The sequence below is a fragment of the Muntiacus reevesi genome, chromosome 1, assembly GCF_963930625.1.
Source record: "Muntiacus reevesi chromosome 1, mMunRee1.1, whole genome shotgun sequence".
Lineage (NCBI taxonomy): Eukaryota > Metazoa > Chordata > Mammalia > Artiodactyla > Cervidae > Muntiacus > Muntiacus reevesi.
In genome coordinates, this window is record NC_089249.1 from 59135603 (window position 1) to 59157996 (window position 22394).

The window sequence follows — 22394 nt, forward strand, 5'->3', positions numbered from 1 at the left end:
CAGGGCCGGTGAGTGTGCGGGGCAGGTGGCCCCCCAGGAGCAGAAAACAGCAGGGATAAAAGCGCAGAGCACCGGAGCACGGGGACTGAGTTCCGAGGGGCTGCGGGTGGTAGGACGGGGAGACCTTGTGTGTGAAGGGGAACTAGAGGTGAGAAGTGTGACCATCAGCCAGTGCCCCTGGCGTCGCACACGCAGTCCTCCCCAGATGCAGCACATCGGCAGGTGCAACGAGGCCTGGTTGGGAGTATCCGGGGGGCCAGGCACCAGGGTCGCCCTGACCACGGTCAACCCCAGCTGTACCACTTCCTCGCAGGCTGTCCCTGGGCTCATCCCTTGCCTCTCTGGACCTCAGGCTCCTCGTCAGTCAAACAGAGATCACACTCCTCTCGGGCAAAGTCAGGATCAGATGGAGAGCGCCTGCACAAAGCGCCTGGCACATACTGAGTGCTCAGTGAACGCCAGGTGCCAGGGCAAACGATTACGGTTCTTATGGGGCGGCGCTGCAGGCCCTTCGGGGCAGGGACCGTCTAACAGGGCAGGGGACGCTCAGAGGATGTAGGAACCGGCGGGCAGGGGAGTGGGGAGGGGTGCAGGAGCGGCTGAGCAAACAGGGCGGAGGGGCCTGGAGCAGATGGGCGCTCAGACCCCTTCCATTTCACTCTGTGCCAGGTGACAGGCAGCCTGCCGGGCGGGCATGCAGCCTGGCACAGAGTAGGTGCTCAACGAATGTTTGCTGAATGGAGGAATGACGATCCTTCCGTTTCTACTCAGAACTCACTAGTGACACCTTTTCAGAAGAGACCACAGAAACCTATGTCTTCATCCAGCTCTGCGTGGTAGATACCCTCACCCTCACCCCCATCACCCTCACCTCCACCTGTGAGCCAAGCTTCATTCCAGGGCAGCCTGCCTCCCACAAAAGGGAGGATGCAAATTGATCCCCGCCCTCATCCCGGCCTCCAGGGCTGGCCTGCTGAGGGGATCTGGAAGCCTTGTGACCGCAGGTGGGTTGGGGGTGGGGGATATATCGGTTCTTTGGGACCCAGTTTCCCCAATGGAGAATGAAGGCGGGGCCGCAGAATCTCCAAGGTGGACAGTCCTTTCTCCAAAAGCTGCCGTGGCCCCCTCAGAAATCCCCAGCCCAGACTGGGGAGGAGGGGTGGGTGACAACGTGGTAATGAAGTCATTCCCGCAGGAGGAAGGGAGGGGTCTTCGCTGAGAGAAAACCGCAAAACCCACCCTATGGGGTGGGTGGGGGTGGGGGGCTCCTCGCGCTTCAAGTCCGAACACGATCCACCAGGAGCCATTACCTCACACCCAGCCGCGCCAGGAGACCTCACCCCTGCCTCCAGCCCCCCACCCCCGGCTCCCTGTAGACAATACGGGACACCCCTGCCCGCACTCACCGGCCGATCTAGGACTCGGGGCCTCCGCAGAACAGAGTCACAGCCCGAGGGGCGACCGCACCCTTGCTCTGCCCAGGGGTGGGTTCGGGGCCCACGGTCCAACAGGTCCCCAGTCACAGCGAAGGCGCAGAGCCGCGCGGGGAGACAAAGGCTTCGGGCGCCGGGGACCTGCCCAGTCCACACTGCCGGCCCCGACATGGAAGCTCCGGGGAGGGTTTCGGGCGCTGGGGACCTGTCCTGTCCACACCGCCGGCCGCTGCACGGAGGCCCCGGGAAGGGCTTCGGGCGCCGGGGACCTGCCCTGTCTACACTGTCGGCCGCCGCACGGAGGCCCTGGGGAGGGCTTCTGGCGCCCGGGACCTTCCCTGTCCACACTGCCGGCCGCGGCACGGAGGCCCTGGGGAGGGCTTCTGGCGCCTGGGACCTTCCCTGTCCACACTGCCGGCCGCGGCACGGAGGCCCCGGGGAGGGCTTGGGCGCCGGGGACCTGCCCTGTCTACACTGCTGGCTGCGGCACGGAGGCCCCGGAGACGGCTTCTCGGAGACGGAAGAGGCCCGGCGGAGCCACGGAGAGGAGAGGGAGGGAAAAGACGCGCCGACCCCCGGATGGGCGGCCAGAGGGGGACAGACACGCAGGCACGCGACCGTGCCGGATAGCTCCAGGGGCCAGAATCGGAGACGGAGACGCGGGGGCGCGGGAACGACCAGGACGCGAGGACCTGGGGACGACACGCAGGGCCCCCCCCCCCCGAGACGCACGCGGGGACAGACGCGCAGAGACTCAGAGACAAGCGCAGAGACGGAGACGCGCGCGGACACTCCGGCGCCGCCGCGGCCCCGGCCTCGCCCCCGCCCGGCCCCACTCACCGAGGCCGCAGACCTCGCGGCGCAGGCTGACGCGGCCGCGCTCCTCAGCTATGGCGCGCAGCATGTGCTGCAGCGAGCGCTCCTCGGCCTCCGCGCCGCCCGCAGGCTCGGGGGAAACGGCGACGGCGGCGGGGAGGGCGGGCGGCCCGGCCCGGAGCCCCGCGGACGCGGGCACCGCGGCGCAGGCCCGGCCCGGCGGCCGCGCGGAGGCCATGCCGGGCCCCGACTCATCGCCCGCGCCGCGGTGCCCGCGGGGGCCCCGGGCGCGCCCCGCCGACCCCGCCCCGGCGCCGCCCGCCGCCAGCACCAGAGAAGCCACAATCCGCCTTTGTGCGCGTCGCCGTCGCCGTCGCCGCCCGCCGAGCCCGGCGAGACCAGCGCACCTCCGCGTCGCTGACACACCGCCTGCGCGCCTCCAGGCCGCCGCCGGCCACGCCCGGCCCCGCCCGGCCCTGCCCCCAGGCCGCCCGGCCCCGCCCCCAGCACCGCCCCTGCCCGCCCTCAGGCCACACCCCAGCCACCCAGATCCTGCCACCATCCTCCGGGCCCCGCCCCCTGACCGCCGAGGCCCCGCCCCTGGAGCCCAGGCCCCACCCCTGACTCGCCCAGGTCACGCCCCCGCCTCAGGTCACGCCCCCGCCTCAGGCCACGCCCCCGCCTCAGGCCACGCCCCGGATCACCCGCCTGTGACCTGCCGCGGGGGACCTACCCGGCCGGCTCCGCCCACTACGCGCTGCCCCGTGAGGGACTGAGAGTGTCACTTGCCCTCCCCGTTGTCACCCTTCTCTCAGTCAAGTTGCTTTCAGGACCGGTTTCCGCTAGGAACTTCCTCTTCAGAACCCAGAAAGAGGTCACCCCTCCCCCAGGAACAGGTCTCACGGGGTTGGGGGGGTGGGGGACGGTGGAAAAGCCCTTCCTACCGCCGCAGCCTCGCCTGCCACAGCGCAGGGCGCTGAGAAAGGCTCCGCGCCTGCTTCCTCAGCGGTGCGACGGGCCTCCCTCTGAGTGTTAACTAGGTACAGGGCGTTGGAGAAGACTTGAGAGTCCCTTGGACTGCAAGGAGATCCAACCAGTCCATCCTAGAGGTCAGTCCTGGGTGTTCACTGGAAGGGCTGATGCTGAAGCTAAAGCTCCAGTACTTTGGCCACCTGATGCGAAGAACTGACCCTTTGGAAAAGACCCTGATGCTGGGAAAGATTGAAGGCCGGAGGAGAGGGGACGACAGAGGACAAGATGGTTGGATGCCATCACCGACTCAATGGACATGAGTTTGGGTAAACTCCAGGAGTTGGTGATGGACAGGGAGGCCTGGCGTGCTGCAGTCCATGGGGTCGCAAAGAGTAGGACATGAGTGAGCGACCAAACTGAACTGAACTGAGTGAGAGAGTTGGGGGGGCAGGGAGTTGAGATCAGCTGGACATGTGATCCTGATAAAGGCCAAGGTCCAGTGGGCATCCATCCCTATGCTGGCCTACACTGAGAGAGGAAGATCTGGGAGGGAAGCAGCTAGAGGCCCTTCCCTGACCTCACCCCTGGTGACCCATTTCTGCGGAGCAGGGAGATGGACATGGAGAGGGAGAAACTCACTCACTAAATCCCACTCACTAAATCTCCGAGGACGTCCCCCTGCCATCACACCAGCCTCTGTCCACACACCCATCAAGGTTCTCCCCCACCCTTGCAACTCAAGCTTCTTCATCTTATTTGGGTCCCAGTGTCACCTCCTCAAAGAGCCTCCCCAACCACCTAACTTCAAAGACCACCTTCCCTCCCCTCAAGCCCTTTATCCTGTTTGGACTATTTTTTATTTATTTATTTGGCTCCCCCGGGTCTTAGTTGCAGCACGTGGGATCTTCAGTCTTTGTTGCAGCTTGCAGTATCTTTCGTTGGGGCATTCGAACTCTTAGTTGCGGCATGTGGGATCTAGTTCCCCGCCCAGGGATCGAACCCAGATCCCCTGAATTGGGAGCTGAGAGTCTCAGCCACTAGACCACCAGGGTGGTCTTTATTTTTCTTCACACACATCACTTACCTCTGCTGACACTGCCTTATAGAGCTCTGTGTTCTGTTTATTGTCTGATGTCCCCGCTGAGGGAGGGGCCTGTCTTCTGCACCACTGTATCCCTGTGCCTGGAACGCGGCCCACCACGAAGTGGATGCCCCGTGAACTGAGCACATGAAGAATGACTGAGAGGCCTGGTGGGAAGCCGCGGGTGGAGGAGGCAGTGAGGGACCGCGGGGTGCGGGAACAGCGCTGGAGGAAGAGGATGGTCTGGATCCTGCTTCAGGCCTCACGGCTGGTTTGTGCCACCCTGAGCACCTCGTGGCGGGGTGGGGGTCTGACCCCAGTGTGCCCGCGCCAGGCATGGGGAGGGTGGCGTTCGGGAGGCTCTGTAGAGGCGTGTGGAGGAAGAGAATTGATGAAGCCAGTGATCTGCCGTGTGTGTGTGTGTGTGTGTGTGTGTGTGTGTGTGTGTGTGTGTGTGTGTGTGTGTGTGTGTGTGTGTGTGTGTGTGTGTGTGTGTGTGTGTGTATATATATATATCTATCTTCTCCCCTGGGGCTGCTTCCCCATCTTTGAAAGGAAGACCCTGGCCTGAGGGCTACGGTTCTGGTTCTGAGTCCAGACTGCTGGGATTTGGGGCTGGTAAAATGGGAAATGGGGGGACCTAAGATCTCACATGCCACAGGGCAACTATGCCCACATGTCGCAAATATTGATCCCATGTTCTAGGGCCCGTGTTCTGCAACAAGAGAAGCCCCCTGAGCACCACGACCAAGACCCAGTGCAGCCAAAATAATAAATAAGTAAAATGTTTATGAGAAAATTTTTAAAAAAGAAAATGAAATGGGACACGGGAATGACTGAGCAAGGGCTCACAGGCTGGCAAGTCCAATGGTCATCTCTTTCTTTGTGTCCCCTAACTCCACCTGACCCCACCTGCCCCGCTGACACCCCTTTGCTGGAAATCCCTTCTTCTCCTCTGTGTGATCACCTTCAGGGCCTACATTCTATGGGAAGCCTTCTGTAGGCCTGGCCAATGAATTTGTATTTTTATCTCTTTCTCAAACTCCCTTCCCACCCCCTCACGCCCCACCACACACACACATACAGTTGCCTCTATTGCTTCTGTGCCATATGACCCTCGTCCAATGAATTCATCCCATTTTCCCTGGCATCCAGCCCAGGAGAGGTGCCAGAAAAAAAACTCATCAAATGAAGAAATGAACAGCCCTTGGGTTCTTCCCTTTTTATTCAATCATACTCCAAGTATTGCCCACATAGGAAATTTTTTAATGTCAACAAATGTTGACTAATACCTTGGACTTGAAGCAGGCATGAACCGGGTTTCTGGGGTCCCAGGACGTGTCCTGCTTCATGGTGTGGATGCTTGTTACATTGGTGCGGTCTGTTTATGAAACTCAGACTGTAACTTGATGAGTTATGCACTTTTCTGTATATGTGCAGAATGTAAAATAGAATTAAAGATAGAAAGATTTAAAGTCCTTGAAAGAATTCTGGTGTACCCGTGTTTCCCATGACAATGAAAATGTTCTTTCCTGCAAAGAGTTGAATGTATTTTTAGAGAGACCACTGAGGCAGAACAGTGGTCCCCAAAGATGCCCAACCCCAATCCCTGGAATTTGTGAATATATATTACCTTACATGGTAAATGTGGAGTGAAGTGAAAGTTGCTCAGTTGTGTCCAACTCTTTGTGACCCCATGGACTAGTCCATGGAATTCTCCAGGCCAGAATACTAGAGTGGGTAGCCTTTCCCTTCTCCGGGGGATCTTCCCAACCCAGGGATCGAAGCCAGGTCTCCTGCATTGCAGGCGGATTCTTTACCAGCTGAGCCACAAGGGAAGCCGAAGAATACTGGAGTGAGTAGCCTATCCCCTCTCCAGCGGATCTTCCCGACCCGGGAATCGAACTGGGGTCTCCTGCATTGCAGGCAGATTCTTTACCAACTGAGCTATCAGGAAGCCCTACATGGTAAGAGACCCTTCCCAAATGTGATTAGGTTAAGGATCTTGAGATGGAGAAAGTGTCCTGAATTACCCATGTTTACCCAATGCAATCACACACATTCTTTTATATATATATATTTATTTATTCTTGTTCATTTATTTGGCTGTGCTGGGTCTTAGTTGTGGCAGATGGGACCTTTTAGTTGTGGCAATTGAACTCTTAGTTGCAGCAAGATCTCTCTAGTTCCGTGATGAGGGATTGAGCCCAGGTCTCCTGCATTAAGAGTCTTAGCCACTGAACCACCAGAGAAGTCCCCACAAATGTTCTTAAAATTGGAGGTTTCCTGGCTGTAGTCACAGAGGCGACAACAGGAAAGTGATCAGATGAATGCGGTGCTGCTGGTCTTGAAGGTTAAGGAAGGGACCACGAGTCAACGGATGCAGGCAGCTTCTAAAAGCTGCAAAAGGCCAGGAGACAGATTCTCTGCCAGAGACTCCAGAAAAGAGCACAGCCTTCCCTGCACCTTGATTTTAACCCATCTCCTCCCCACCGCCCCCAGTCTTACTTCTAACCTGCAGTTTGTTGTTAGCCACAGACAACCAATGCAGTGGGCAAACCTGAGATGAAGGGAACCATATGAACTTTCTACTCAAGCCCTCCTTTCCCCAAGGTTTATTTTGCAAACAACATTAGAGCAGCAATCAGGCAAAGTGCAGAGGAAAATCAACCACAGGCGGTCTGCTCTCACAGGTCAGTTGCTTCATTCCCTGACATCGGTGCCCCACAGACCTGAACACCATCCTTGTGTATACGAGGGAAAATAGCATTGGTGGTTCATGTTTTCCTCTCTCAACATTTGGGGCTGATCTTATTCAAAGAGCCTGTCCGTGTTATGAACAAATGCTCCCAGAGAACTCTTCTCACACGGACTGGTCATCAGAGAAGCCAGCAGTCCTGATGCTGGCCCCTGGCCACCAACCTTCTGTTCTCTGAGCACTGTTTACTGTCCATATAATGGCCCATGGGACCGGGTGATCTCTAAGCACCCTCCTGGACTTCCAATGTTCTGTGAGTCTATCAGTTCAGTTCAGTTGCTCAGTCGTGTCCGACTCTTTGCGACCCCATGAACCTCAGCACGGCAGGCCTCCCTGTCCATTACCAACTCCAGGAGTTTACACAAACTCATGTCCATTGAGTCGGTGATGCCATCCAACCATCTCATCCTCTGTCATCCCCTTCTCCTCCTGCCCTCAGTCTTTCCCAGCATCAGGGTCTTTTCAAATGAGTCAGCTCTTTGCATCAGGAGGCCAAAATATTGGAGTTTCAGCTTCAACATCAGTCCTTCCAGGACTGATTTCCTTTAGGATGGACTGATTGGCTCTCCTTGCAGTCCAAGGGACTCTCAAGAGTCGTCTCCAACACTACAGTTCAAAAGCATCAATTCTTTGGCGCCCAGCTTTCTTCACAGTCCAACTCTCACATCCATACATGACCACTGTAAAAACCATAGCCTTGACTAGGCGGACCTTTGTTGGCAAAGTAATGTCTCTGCTTTTAAATATGCTAGCTGGGTTGGTCATAGCTTTTCTTCCAAGGAGCAGGCATGTTTTAATTTCATGGCTTCAATCACCATCTGCAGTGATTTTGGAGCCCCAAAAAATAGAGTTAGCCACTGTTTCCCCTGTTTCCCCATCTATTTGCCATGAAGTGATGGGACTGGATGCCATGATCTTAGTTTTCTGAATGTTGAGCTTTAAGCCAACTTTTTTTACTCTCTTCTTTCACTTTCATCAAGAGGCTTTTTAGTTCTTCTTCACTAGTTGAAACCAATTGTTCATCCTTTCTGCTTAGTCCCCAAGAAGAAAAGACAATTAATTTCTGGAGGTAGATCAGGAATAAATAACCTCTCCTTGGGTGGATGAGCAGAAGGCCCAAGGGGAAGGTTCAAAGGCTCTCTCAGTCACCCTTGAGAATCTGCTAAATTTTTTTTCAGTCATGTGAGTGTGTTGTCAGCAGCTTCCTAGCCTGACTTCTCCCTTCTTGTGACTCAGGTTCTTGGAATTCCGGTTCCTCAGCCTTTTTTTTTTTCATCAGGAAATTCAAACCCAACCGTCCTCAGATCAAGACTGCAACAGCTCCTCCACCACTGGGTGCTTCTCACCTGCTACCAAGACAGAGGAACTACCTGGAAAGGTCCAACCACCTCCTCTCCCATCCTCTGGCCCCTTTTCCACCATCCGCCTGACACACGAAATAGTTTCTCATCCTCATCTGTTGGCAGAAACTCCGACTTTAGCACTCCACTTTTTAAAAATAGATCTCTGTTAAAATTCCCCCATAAGGAATAACCTTAAAATTATTATTAGGCACCGACACGTTGGGGAGAAGAAAGGAATTCAGCGATTTTGAAAGAGGAAGTGCCTGAAGGGTTGGGGGTTGGGGAGATACCTAACTACATCACTTGAGAAGCCGCCTGATGTCAACAGCTTCATGGATGTGGACATGGATTATCCTGAGCCCCGAAAGGCAACTGGTGTTCTCTTCTGTGCTAAGTCAGACACGTGAAACCCAGAGAGGCTGAGTCACGCTTCAAATCACACAGCAAGGTGGACCCGGAGTCTGGATTGGAACCCTGGAGCCAGGAAGGGAGAGACAGCAACCCACACACCATCTGGCATTAGTGAGTCCTTTTTTTCTGGTTTGGGGCAGGAAGGCCTCTTGGAGAATGCACGTTTGATGACAGGTTTGGAAAGGAGAAGCCTTTCTTTTGGAACTGCCAGGCAGCCGGTTGTTCCTGGGAAGAACAACTGTACCCGGGATGAGGATGTGGGAGGGGTCGTGGGCTGTGCTGGATGTGGACGGGGTTGACATAGGGAAAGAAATTTGTTCACTGGGAGGGAGACCTGGGACCACACACTTTGTACTTGTGCAGGTCCCTTCTGCTCCAGAGCCCCGGGCTCCTGTCTGTCAATGGAGGCTGAACGACGTGTCCCCTGGGGCCTATCCAGCCCGGACATGATAGGAGGACAGGTCGGGTGAGCCCGGCAGAGAGCTGGAGAGCCTGCCCTGCTTTTCCCGCTCTTCCAGGCTCTCAGAGCTCCTGCCTGGAGGTCACTTCCCTTGCCCGTGAATGCAGCCTTTGTCCCCTGGGGTGATAGAACCGGTATTAACAACCAGCATTGTGTACTACTGCAAATGGAAAAAAAACAGGTGAAATTTAAAAGACGCTTTACTGGGACTTCCCTGGTGGTCCACTGGTTGAGAATGTGCCTTCCAATGCAGGGGACACAAGTTTGACGCCTGGTCAGGGAACTAAGATTCCCCATGCCTGAGGGCAACCAAAGCCAGGCACTGCAACGAAGACCCAGCGCAGCCAAATAAATAATGCTTCACTAAATACCTACAGGCAAAGAGCCGACTCACTGGAAAAGATCCCGATGCTGGGAAAGATTGAGAGAAGGAGGAGAAGGGAGTGACAGAGGATGAGGTGGTTGGATGGCATCACTGACTCAATGGACACGAGTTTGAACAAGCTCTGGGAGTTGGTGATGGACAAGGAAACCTGGCGTGCTGCAGTCCATGCGGTCACAAAGAGTCGGACACGACTGAGCGACTGAAAAACAACAAATACCTATAGCATGTGACATTATGTCATCATTATTTTTGATTCGGTAATTATGAAAGTTTTGCTAGTTTCACTACATTGAAAACTCTCAAGTAACAAGAGTCCTGAGAATTCGGAGTTATTGATGAGAAATCAGAAATGAAAAAATGTTGGTATTTTATCTTATTTAGCCGACGTGCCTGCAGGTCTGCTACGTGCGGGGCACTGTTTTATGATTTTACAAATGTTGACACTGGACCCTATGACTCAGGAACACCATTATTGCTCTTTCAGGGAGGAGCCAGGAGGCCCAAAGAGGTTAAGTATCTGTTCCAAGGTCATCAAAGGCAGGGGCAAGGATCCAAGTCAATTCAAATGAAAAAATTATAAAAAATCCTTTCAGAATCTGTTTTTGAAAAAAGATTACGTTTTATAAGGCTACCTTCATGTTTGGGACCGTGTGAACAGAGCCTCCAAAAGCAAGAATTACACTGAGGCCAACAAATGCCTGCAAATGGCCCTGTCCTCCCAGGTGACCCACAGCATGGGTCATGGTCCACTGAGGGTGGACACTGGGGTGGAGGAAGGAGAAGGGACACTGCTTTTTTTGTTGGTGGTGGTGGTGCCACACTGCCTGGTCAATACCGAAATCAGATTTATTATATTCTTTGCAGCCAAAGATGGAGAAGCTCTATACAGTCAGTAAAAACAAGATCAGGAGCTGACTGTGGCTCAGATCATGAACTCCTTATTGCCAAATTCAAACTTAAATAGCAGAAAATAGGGAAAACCACTACACCATTCAGGTATGACCTAAATCAAATCCCTTACCATTATACAGTGGAAGTGACAAATAGATTCAAGGGATTAGATCTCATAGAGTGCCTGAAGAACTATGGATGGAGATTCGTGACATTGTATAGAAGGGAGTGATCAAGACCATCCCCAAGAAAAAGAAATGCAAAAAGGCAAAATGGTTGTCTGAGGAGGACTTACAAATAGCTGAGAAAAGAAGAGAAGAGAAAAGCAAAGGAGAAGATATACCCATTTGTATGCAGAGTTCCAAAGAATAGCAAGGAGAGATAAGAAAGCCTTCCTCAGTGATCAAAGCAAAGAAATAGAGGAAAACAATAGAATGGGAAAGACTAGAGATGTCTTCAAGAAAATACAAGGTACCAAGGGAACATTTCATGCAAAGATGGGCACAATAAAGGACAGAAATGATAAAGACCTAACAGAAGCAGAAGATATTAAGAAGAGGTGGCAAGAATACACAGAAGAACTGTACAAAAAAGATCTTCACAACCCAGATAATCACATTGGTGTGATCACTCACCCAGAGCCAGACATCCTGGAATGAGAAGTCAAGTGGGCCTTAAGAAGCATCACTACGAACAACGCTAGTGGAGGTGATGGAATTCCAGTTGAGCTATTTCAAATCCTAAAATAAGAAGCTGTGAAAGTGCTGCACTCAATATGCCAGCAAATTTGGAAAACTCAGCAGTGGCCACAGGACTGGACAAGGTCAGTTTTCATTCCAGTCCCAAAGAAAGGCAGTGCCAAAGAATGCTCAAACGATCACACAATTGCATTCATCTCACACGCCAGCAAAGTAACGCTCAAAATTCTCCAAGCCAGGCTTCAACAGTGCATGAACCATGAACTTCCAGATGTTCAAGCTGGATTTAGAAAAGGCAGAAGAACCAGAGATCAAATTGCCAACATTTGCTGGATCATCGAAAAAGCAAGAGCGTTTCATAAAAATATTTACTTCTGCTTTACTGACTATGTCAAAGCCTTTGACTGTGTGGATCACAACAAACTGTGGAATATTCTTCAAGAAATGGGGAGACCAGACCACCTGACCTGCCTCCTGAGAAATCTGTATGCGGGTCAAGAAGCAACAGTTAAAACTAGAGATGGACAGTTAGAACTATAGACTGGTTCCAAATAGGAAAAGGAGTACATCAAGACTGGATATTGTCACCCTGCTTATTTAACTTATACGCAGAGTACATCATGAGAAATGTTGGGCTGGATGAAGCACAAGCTGGAATCAAGATTGCCAGGAGAAATATCAATAACCTCAGATATGCTGATGATACCACCCTTATGGCAGAAAGCGAAGAAGAACTAAAGACCCTCTTGTTGAAACTGAAAGAGGAGAGTAAAAAATGTTGGCTTAAAACTCAACATTCAGAAAACTAAGATCATGGCATCTGGTCCCATCACTTTATGGCAAATAGATGGGGATACAGTGAGAGACTTTATTTTCTTGGGCTCCAAAATCACTGCAGATGGTGGCTGCAGCCATGAAAGTAAAAGATGCTTTCTCCTTGGAAAAAAAGTTTTGACCAACCTAGACAGGATATTAAAAAGCAGAGACATTATTTTGCCAACAAAAGTCCATCTAGTCAAAGCTATGCTTTTTTGAGTAGTCATGTATCGATGTGAGAGTTGGACTATAAAGAAAGCTGAGCACCGAAGATTTGATGCTTTTGAACTGTGGTGTTGGAGAAGGCTCTCCAGAGTCCCTTGGACTGCAAGGAGATCCAATCAGTCCATCCTAAAGGAAATCAGTCCTGGATGTTCATTGGAAGGACTGATGCTGAAGCTGAAGCTCCAGTCCTCTGGCTCTTCCGGGCCGGCTGGCTGTCAATGAAGCTGTCTTCCTGACCCGGTCTGTCCTCCTGCCCTCCAGGTGGCCCTGCTGTAAGTGCCAGGGCCCCCATTCTTCTTTCTTGGTGAGGCTGCTCCCTCCACTCAGAGCGCACCAATTCATGCCTCGTTACAGACGGAGCTCAAGCCCTTTATCCTGGGGTTGGTAGATAGAATTCAGGAGGTCTGTGGACTTGAGTGGGGAAGAAAAGAATCACCTCTTTATTGTCGCAAACCACGATAGTATCTGTAACTTTGTCCCTAGCGCTCTCCTGGGACCCAGGAACCAGTGGGTCGCACATGGTTTCTGCCCTCCCAGAGCTGCCCCGAGAGCCCAGGGAGTCCCAGGCAAGCGTGTGACCTCAGCTGTGAGCGTGCAAGAAGGGCCACCGCGACTCAGCGGGGACCGGAGTCAGGGAGGCCGGTGAGGGGAAGGAGGCTGCTGCGGGAGGCCTGGGCTGGGGCTGTCCCGTGGGAATGAGGAAGGAGAGAAGACAGAGTCCGAAGGTCATGAAGAGGCCACGGTGCAGGGCTTGGTGGCCCAGGGAAGGTGTGGCCGGAGCACCTGCCCTCACCCCGAGGCCTCTCCCTTCTCCAGCTCTCGGGATCCCACTGTGCCTCCCACCAGCCTGGGGCCCTGAGAGCAGAGATGTCTGCCCACCGTCAGTTGCTGGCATCGCCCCACCACCTGGCCCCGAGCCGGCGATTTATAGGTGCTCAATAAACACACATGGAGTCGGTAGACGCAGGGGTGGACCAGGCTGGGGATGAGCCAGTGTGCCATCACCAGAGGGGTTTGCGACCCCTGCTGGCCAGAGGGGAGCTGATGGCCAAAGGGCCTGACCCCAAGGGAGCGCCTTGGGAGTGCTGCTATCCAGCGGGCGTTGGGGGTCACTAGCCACCCAGCACCCCTCCTCAGGACACCCAGCTCCTGCCTTCCCCGATGCTCACCACCCGAGGGCCAGGACGGGGGGTAACCAGAGCTCCCTTCCTCCTTGAGGGCGCTGCTCTTGCTGGCTCTGACGACGGGACCATGGCTGGCAGGGTCCGTGTGCTGGCCGGGGCCTCCACGCTGCTCCCTTCAGACCACCTCCACAAAGCACCCCAAGCGGCGTCCCCAAAATTGAGGTCTGATTCCGCCACTCCTGTTTCCATGAATTCTCCAGGCCAGAATACCGGAGTGGTTAGCCTTTCCCTTCTCCAGGGGGTCTTCCAACCCAGGGATCAAACCCGAGTCTCCCTCATTGCAGGCGGATTCTTTACCAGCTGAGCCACAAGGGAAGCCCAAGAACACTGGAATGGGGAGCCTATCCTTTCTCCAGCGGATCTTCCTGACCCAGGAATCGAACCAGGGTCTCCTGCATTGCAGGTGGATTCTTTACCAGCTGAGCTGCCAGGGAAGCCCGCAGACGTCACTGAGCTTTCCTAAAACGAAACCAACAGCGCGAGGCCACGGAGAGGGGCCAGGGCTGCCTGCGAGCAGGGGCCTCCCTCTCAGAGAAGGAGACGCTGACCAGGGAGTCATCTCAGGGTAGAGGACGCGGGGCCAGGACGCAGGTGCGACTGCGGCCCTGCGTCGGGAGGTGCCTGGCCGAGGCAGTCAAGGGGGTCTGCGTGGGGGACGGAGAGAGACGGGCAGGGCCCACAGCAGGCCGACCGGAGACCGGCTTCTCTTTGGTCTGCACGGTATAGTACTGATATTTTGGTTAGTGGGAACAGAACTGAAAGTCCAGAAATAGACCCTCACGTCTACAGTCAATTGATTTTTTAAAAAAAATCATTTACTTATTTATTTTTGGCTCTGCTGACTGTTCTCTAGCTGCAGAGTGGGGCGACTCTCTCGTGGAGCACAGGCTCTAGGGCTCAGAGGCGTCAGTAGCTGCGGCTCCCGGCTCTACAGCACTGGCGGAGTAGTTGTGGCACACGGCCTAGTTGCTCCGAAGCACGTGGGATCCCTCGGATCAGGGATCGAACCCGCGTCTCCTGCATTGGCAGGCGGATTCTTTACCACTGAGCCACCACGGACGTCCCGGCCAACTGAATTTTGACAGAAGTTGAAAGGCAAAGCAATTCAGCGGCGACAGAAAAGTGCTTCAACAAACACTGTTGGATCGATTTGGACGTCCAGATGCCAAGAACTTTTTTTTTTTTTTTACTTTGATCTCACACAATATACAAAATTTAATCTATTTAGGTCTATGAGATGGTTCATAGACCTAAATGGAATAGTTAAAACTATGAAACTTCTAGGAGAAAACATAGGAGAAAATCTTAGTGACCTTGATTGACTAAGGCAAACATTTCTGTTACAGAATAGTACACTCTATTGCCTTGGCATTGGCAGGCAGATTCTTTACCACTAGCGCCACCTGGGAAGCCCTAGAATAGTACACAGAAAACACAACTGATAAATTGAACTTATTCCAAATTTAAAAATTATCCTCTTTGCAGAATATCTAACAAAGTACCTCCAACAATGTTTCTCAGCCTTTTTCACCACTCTCTCCTCCACAGAGCCTTTTCAAGCATTTCCCCCCTAACTGCTCCCATGAAATTTTAATAGCACAGATATGGCTTCTGTACTGTACATATGTTCATGCTTTCCACATTAAAAGAGTATGATTTTCTTCACATCCTCAAAACCAATTTTCACCCCCTCGGGGGCAATACTGCCTCCATTGAAACTGCGTGATCTCGAATATAAAAAGAACCCTTATGGCTAGAGAGTAAGAAGACAGACAACCCAATTTTCACTTAACGGGCAAAAGATTCAAATAAAGCTTTCACCAAAGAATATGCGGGGATGACAAAGGAGCCCATGAGGAGAAGCACAGCCGCATGAGTGCCCAGGGAATGAGTTCTCACGATGAAGCAGCGTTGCACCCGTGTCTGCGTGGCCAAAACTGAAGACTGACCATCTGGGGACTTCCCTGGTGGTCCAGTGGTCAAGACTTCATGGGTCCTGGCCCTGGCCAGGAAACTAGATCCTGTCTGCTGCAACTGAGTTCACTTGCCACAGCTAAAGATCTTGTGTGCCACAGCCAAGACCCAGCATAGCCAAACACCTAAAAATCAAGAAGATAGACACCAAAGACTCCCTTAAAAAAAAAGACAACTGGTCATCCCAATTGTTGTCAGGGATATGGATAAATAGGAACCCTCATACATGACTGGTGGGATGGTAAACGTACATGCACTTTGGAAAACAATGGGCGTTCCTTAAGAAGTTAAACATATGCCTTCCACATGACCCAACCATTCCACTCCTAGGATTTACCCAAGAGAAACAAAACCACACAGACATACAGAGACGTGTACATGGATGTTCAAGGACGCTTCATGTAACAGATAAGGAAACAAAAGACCCTGACGCTGGGAAAGATCGAGGGCAGGAGGAGAAGGGGGCGGCAGAGGGTGAGATGGTTGGATGGCGTCACCGACTCAATGGACATGGGTTTGAGCAAGTTCTGGGAGTTGGTGATGGACAGGGAGGCCTGGTGTGCTATAGTCCACAGGGCCTAGAAGACCCAGACATGACTGAGTGTCTGAACAAGAAGAGAACAAAAGGGAAAACAATCCAATGTCCACCACAGGTGAATAGGACAACAAACTGTCCACCGTTTTGATGGAATTTAGTGCTTCCTTCAGAACTGGTGCTTTTGAACTGTGGTGTTGGAGAAGACTCTTGAGAGTCCCTTGGACTGCAAGGAGATCCAATCAGTCCATCCTAAAGGAGATCAGTCCTGAATATTCACTGGAAGGACTGATGCTGAAGCCTAAACTCCAATACTTTGGCCACCTGATGTGAAGAGCTGACTCATTTGAAAAGACTCAGGTGCTGGGAAAGATTGAGGGCAAGGGGAGAAGGGGACGGCAGAGGATGAGATGGTTGGATGGCATCACTGACTCAATGGACATGAGTGTGAGCAAACTCCAGGAGGCCTGGCGTGCTGCAGTCCATGGGGTCGCAAAGAGCCGGACACAACTGAGCAACTGAACTGAACTGATGATAGGAAACTGCTCGGCAATTAAAAGGAACAAACTCAACACATGGAACTGCATGGATAGAGCTCAAAATGATAATACTGAGTGGGACTTCCGTGGTGGTCCAGTGTTTAAGAGTCCGCCTTCCCATGTCGGGGTGTGGGTTTGATCCCTGGTTGAGGAACTAAGGCCCCACAAGCCTCAGGGCCACTCAGCCCGTGTGCCACCAGTACTGAGTCCACGTGCTGAACTACGGAAGCCCGTGCACCTACAGCCAGTACGCTGCAACGCGGGAAGCCACCTCAGCAAGCAGCCCGAGCACCGCAGCTAGAGGGTGGCCCCCTCCCTGCAACTAGAGAAAGCCCGCAGGCAGCAAAAAATATTTAAATATCTGCATTTCTGACTTTACTTGGAAACAGGACTGACCGGCTGCGTGTGGCTTTCCCATCAGCTGGACTAGAGGTCCTGGGGCCCCTCTAGACCCAGTACGGGCTCCCCAACTGGCCTTGGACCCACTTGCTGGTTTTCAGTTTTTCTCCGCCCGGCATCCACGGAGACAGCAGAATCGCCAGAGAACTGGGGGTGGGTTTTAAGCAAGGGGCCACAGATTTGTTCCTCCAGGCCCTTGTCAGGTGGCCCCATGAGGCCCTGCTCATTCTGACTGCAGCTGAAGTTTGCTGGGAGGGTTAAGAAGAGCCTCGACTACCAGACTTTGGACTTCATCCCAGAACAGGGCCGGCTCAGGACAGACATCACACCCTGGAAGGCTGCATCCTCACCCCGTTTTACAGAAGATCCGAAGTGGGGACTGTCCAACGGGGTGAAGGGCGGAGGGTGGTGGGGATTGCGCGGGACTCCTTTGGCCCTTATTTCTGTGTCTGTAACACCAAGTCAGGAGCCAGGCGGCCGGGAGCCGCTGTGAGCTGGGCTCTGCCCTCACGTCTTCGCCTCTCTTCCCGAGGGACGCCGAGGCTGGCCTTGCTTAGGCGGCTCTGTGCTTCGACTGGTCAGCTCTGCGTAAATTTTTGCAGAACTGGCCTGTGTGGCTTTGGCCACATCTCTTCACCTCTTCCCTGCCTCGGTCTCCCCATCTCTAAGGGGGAAGGAAGGCTCAGTGCTTTCTGTAATATTCCAGTGCTCCTCAAGGATTCACTTCCTCTGCACACCTTCCTCCTTGGAACTGCTAATACTGAATATCAGAAACAAGACCCCTCGAAGGTCTGTCCTGGGACCCAGAATCTTCCCAAAGCTCTGTGCTCCTGTAGTTCAACCAAATCCGCTCTGCGGGAACTTTGGGATCCCAGGAACCTTAGGGAGTTGGAGAAATCTTTCACCTTCACTCCTTACTATATCTGTGCACCGAACCACTAAGGAAAAGGGGTTCTGGGAAGCTCAGAACACTTCTCCTTGACTTCAGGAAGACAGGAGGATCTCCTGTATCTATTGGCTTTTCTTAAAAAAAAAAAATTATTGTTTAATATTTGGCAGTGGGTCATGTGAGATCTTAGTTCCCAGACCAGGGATCAAACCTGTGCCCTCTGCAGTGAAAGCACGAAGTCTTAACCACTAGACCTGCAGGGAAGTCCCAGAGCTCACTTTCTTTTCAGTGCTGAGGAATGAGGTGGGGTGTCTGTACACACATGTCCACACTGGATCTTTCCTGCTGCCACTCAGGAAACAGGAGGACCCGGGAGTGGGGAGGGGGGGAGTTGATCAGGTTAGCTCAAGAGAGAGAGAGAGAGAGAGCCAAGACAGCATACATTTCAGGTTGTTAATAAGTCGTGCATATGCCAGACTTCCCCAAACCTCAATATGTAAATATTTCTTCATCATAAATTAAAAGTATTTTAAAACTGCGTTAATATCAGTTTAGTTCAGTCGCTCAGTTGTGTCCGACTCTTTGTGACCCCATGGACTGCACCACGCCGGGCCTCCCTGTCCATCACCAACTCCTAGAGCTTGCTCAAACCCATGTCCATCGAGTCTGAGATGCCATCCAACCAACTCATCCTCTGTTGTCCCCTTCTCCTCCCACCTTTAATCTTTCCCAGCATCAGCGTCTTTTCTAGTGAGTCATTTCTTTGCATCAGGTGGCCAAAGTATTGGAGCTTCAGCTTCAGCAGCAGTCCTTCCAATGAATATTCAGGACTGATTTCCTTTAAGATGGACTGGTTGGATCTCCTTGCAGTCCAAGGGACTCTCAAGGAGTCTTCTCCAACACCACAGTTCAAAAGCATCAGTTCTTCCGCGTTCAGCTTTCTTTAGAGCGTTAGTCTAGAGACAAATATACCAAAGTGATTTGCTAAAATATTTTCCTCCTGTAAGCTTCCTGTTTCTTCTGATGCCAGTAGAACTGGGCTCAGTCGGCCTGGCGCGGTCCTGCGGTTCCCAGCACGTCCACCATCCGGCTCCTCCTGGGTCTGAACCGCGCGCGGGGCGCCGCCAGAGGGCGCCCGACCCCGGCGCGCGGTCCCGCTGAACAGTGGGGAGGGAACCCGGGCCCGCGCTCCGCAGGCCAAGCGGTTCTCTGCGGGCTCCGCTCCAGCCCCTGAGGTTCCTGCCGCACCAAAAAACCCGCTTGTGCACTTCACGGCCTCTCTTTCCTCTATGAGACCCGGTTGAGGTACCACCGCCTCCAGGAAGTCCTCTGAGCCAGGCGCCTCCCTTGAGCTCCCGAAAGCCCCTGGAGCCCGGTCCACACTGTCGCTGTGTCCTTCTTCTAAGACAGTGGACCGGGAGTCTTCAGGCTGGGATGGGCCTGGGTCGCGCATGACCCCAGCATGACCTAGAGAAATGGTTTTCAGGTGGATAAATACGGGAGCTGGGAGACCCACGCAGCTTTCCTGGGTGGATGGTGGTGGAGGTCTGGGCCCCCACCCCACCCATGCGTGGGTGGGCCACGTGTGAATGACTGGTGCCTTAGTTTCTCCAGCTCAGCAGAGTGGTCTTTGGGGCAGGATCCTTCTTGCTGTGCATTGTAGGACGTATATTGTCATTTCTGGACTCCACCCTGCAGGCACCAGCACCACCCCGCCCCCCAAAATCAGCCTGGTTGTGACAGCCAGCAACGTCTCCAGACAGGGCCAGGTGTCCTCTGGGGGGCAGAATAGACCCAGTTGAAAACCTCAGCTCCAGAGCAAAAATATTTTTCAGAGCATCCCTAAAGGGTGTACTGGGGATCTCCAGAGAAACAGAACCAGCTGTGTGTGTGTGTGTGTGTGTGTGTGTGTGCGCACACGTGCACACACGTGTGTGGGGAGAGTTTATTTTTTTATTGTTTAATTTAGCTCAGTTTATTCTTTATTGAAGTATAGTTGAGCTACAATGTTGTGTTAATTACTGCAGAAGTTACACAGGGTCGGACCTGGTTAGTACTTGGGTAGGACGTTGATTTGTTTTAATAAATTGGTTCATGTGATCCTGGAGGCTTGGCAAGTCCAAAATCTCCAGGGTAACTGGTAGACTGGAGACTGCAGGAAAGTGACAGAGAAGTGCTGCAGTTCAAGTCCAGAGGCCCCCTGGAGGCAGAATTCCTCTCTGCTCAGCAGACGGAGGTCAGTCTTTTGTTCTGTTCAGGCCTTCGACTGATTGGATGAGGCCCACCCACCTTATAGAAGGTAATCTGCTTTACTCAAAGTTCATTCGATTTATTTTTTAAGAAACTATTTTGCCGGGATGGGGAATTCGTGTAACTCTATGGCTGATTCATATCAATGTATGACAAAACCCACTGAAAAAAAAAAAAAAAAAAAAAAGAAACTATTTTGTACTGGGGTATAGCCAGCTAACAATGTTGTGATAGTTTCAGGGGAATAGCGAAGAAAGTCCATTCAATTTAAATGCCAATCTCATCCAAAACACACTTTCACAGAAACATCGAATGTTTGACCAAATATCTGGCCACTGTGGTCCAGTCAAGTTGGCACATATAATTAACCATCACAAATAGATGCATAAAAAGGAACTTCTTTAAAATCCAGGACTTGATTCTGTAGTATTCTTTCTTCCCCCAGTATGAATATGACAGAGTTCTTTTGGATTTATTTTATTGTATCATAAGCAAAAACAACTAAGTATATATATTCATGTGTTAGGAGTTGGGATTTTCCAATAGGAACATAAATAACAATTATAGAGTCAAATAATGTAAGTGATTATTCTAATGTCAGAATTGCATTGGAGATACTGACACAAACTCATGATCTGAAATAACTACATTAGTAATTATTAACAATGATATAAACATATCTTCTTGGTCCCCACGAGTGGGCCAAGAGCTATCTGGTAAACCTGGGCTTTCGTGATGCGTCATGGGGGCAAGGAAGCTTTTAAGGATCATTCAAATCCTATCAAGAGGGCACAGAGCTTACGTAAAGGGCCTCGCATTGGCTGAAGGTCTGGCAATTTGAGCACTAAAAGAAGTAAATTGACTGTACTTGATTAAAACACATTGGATCTGGAAATACCATGACTCCATAGTGATGCACATGATAAAAAGTTACCATAATATCCCCAAGAAAGAGGGAAGGATGGATAGGTAGGGAGCTTGGGATCCATATGAACACGCTGCTGTACTTAAGACGGAGAGGGACTTCCTTGGTGGTTAAGAATCTGCCTTGTAATGCAAGGGACACGGGTTTGATCCCTGGTCAGAGAACGCAAGTCCCTCGTGCCAGCGAAGCGACTAAGCCTGCGAGCCAGGACTGCCGAGCCTGAGCCCCGCAACTAGAGCGCGTCTGCGCTACAGCGAAGGATGCCGCACGAGGCACCGATGGAGGCCCGCGCGCTGCGGTGAAGAGCCGACCCACCCTAATGAATAAGTCACACGGGTGGCCAGCAAGGACCTCTTACACAGCACGGGGCTCTGCTCCCTCTTAGGCGGCAGCCGGGAGGGGGAGAGTGAGTATGTGCGCAGGTACAGCCGGGTCCCTTTGCTATCCCACTGTTGTTCGTGGGCTACACCCCAATGTAAAATAAAATGTTAAAAATTCATGTCAAAGAAATGGAGAACTGTGGAAGAAAATGTCCCCAGGGAGATGACCTTGGGTTCTTTTATCACTCACTGAGCCATTATATTAATAAGGAATACATTTGTTTGAATACATTTTCCAACTCAAGGCGAGAACTTCATAGAATAATCCCATATTTTGTAGCTTCCATTCATCGCAAATTTGGATTTGCTTCATAATCATTTCATGGTAGGGGCAAACGGTCTAAGTATAGACCAGGTAGCTGATGAAAGAGCGAATCACTGTTGAAGGTGGGAGAGTCATGCTTCCATTGTTCGACTTTTGTAATACATTTACAATTTTCCGTGATAAAACGATTATCGTAAGTCAGAGGATGGATGAAACAAAATTGGCAAAATGTTAATCACTGTAGAAGCCGAGAGATAAGTACATTCTATTTTCTGTACTTCTGTGCGTGTTGTAAATTTTCCATAGCAAAAAAACCATCTTTTCTCAGTGTTCACATTTGTTAGCATCATGCATTAGAATGTAAGGCTTATAAGCTGAGCTCCAAAGCTGGAGAGGACACACTTGGGGTGCCAGTGCTCCAAGGTGCCTTCAGCCATCGGGCATGGGCCAGGCAAAGCCCAGATCCTCTCTGTGTGTCCCTCCCGACTCCCTCTCCATCTTTCCATCTTGCCGGCGCCCTGCTGACCGCCAGGGGCTGCGCTGACGGGCTCCCTTCCCTTTGGGGTTCTAAACCCCTCAGTGGGGTTGTCTGGAGTGAGACTGCTGGACCAGGAGATGCCCAGGATGCCCTGGTTTATTCATCAAGTACTCATGGTATGTAGAAGGGAAATGGCAACCCACTCCAGTACTCTTGCCTGGAAAATCCCATGGACGGAGGATCCTGGTAGGCTACAGTCCATGGGGTCGCGGAGTGGGACATGACTG

The 22394-nt window shown here is 52.2% G+C and overlaps 2 protein-coding genes across 3 annotated transcripts in view; one reads left to right on the forward strand and one right to left on the reverse strand.

The window, feature by feature from the left end:
• The window catches only part of KIAA0930 (KIAA0930 ortholog), a 42547-nt gene extending 39468 nt beyond the window's left edge, over positions 1-3079 (reverse strand). Inside the window, exon 1 of one of the 2 annotated variants that reach the window (XM_065945276.1) lies at positions 2983-3079. Coding sequence is in view for 1 of the 2 variants with exons in the window: in XM_065945269.1 (XP_065801341.1) it covers positions 2274-2337 (64 nt within the window). In the remaining variant the exon portion in view is untranslated. Of the gene's footprint in view, positions 1-2273; positions 2486-2982 lie in introns of those variants that run through there. The other variant, XM_065945269.1, reaches the window with a different exon arrangement.
• The window catches only part of FAM118A (family with sequence similarity 118 member A), a 343668-nt gene that overhangs the window by 101452 nt on the left and 219822 nt on the right, over positions 1-22394 (forward strand). The window lies entirely within an intron of this gene.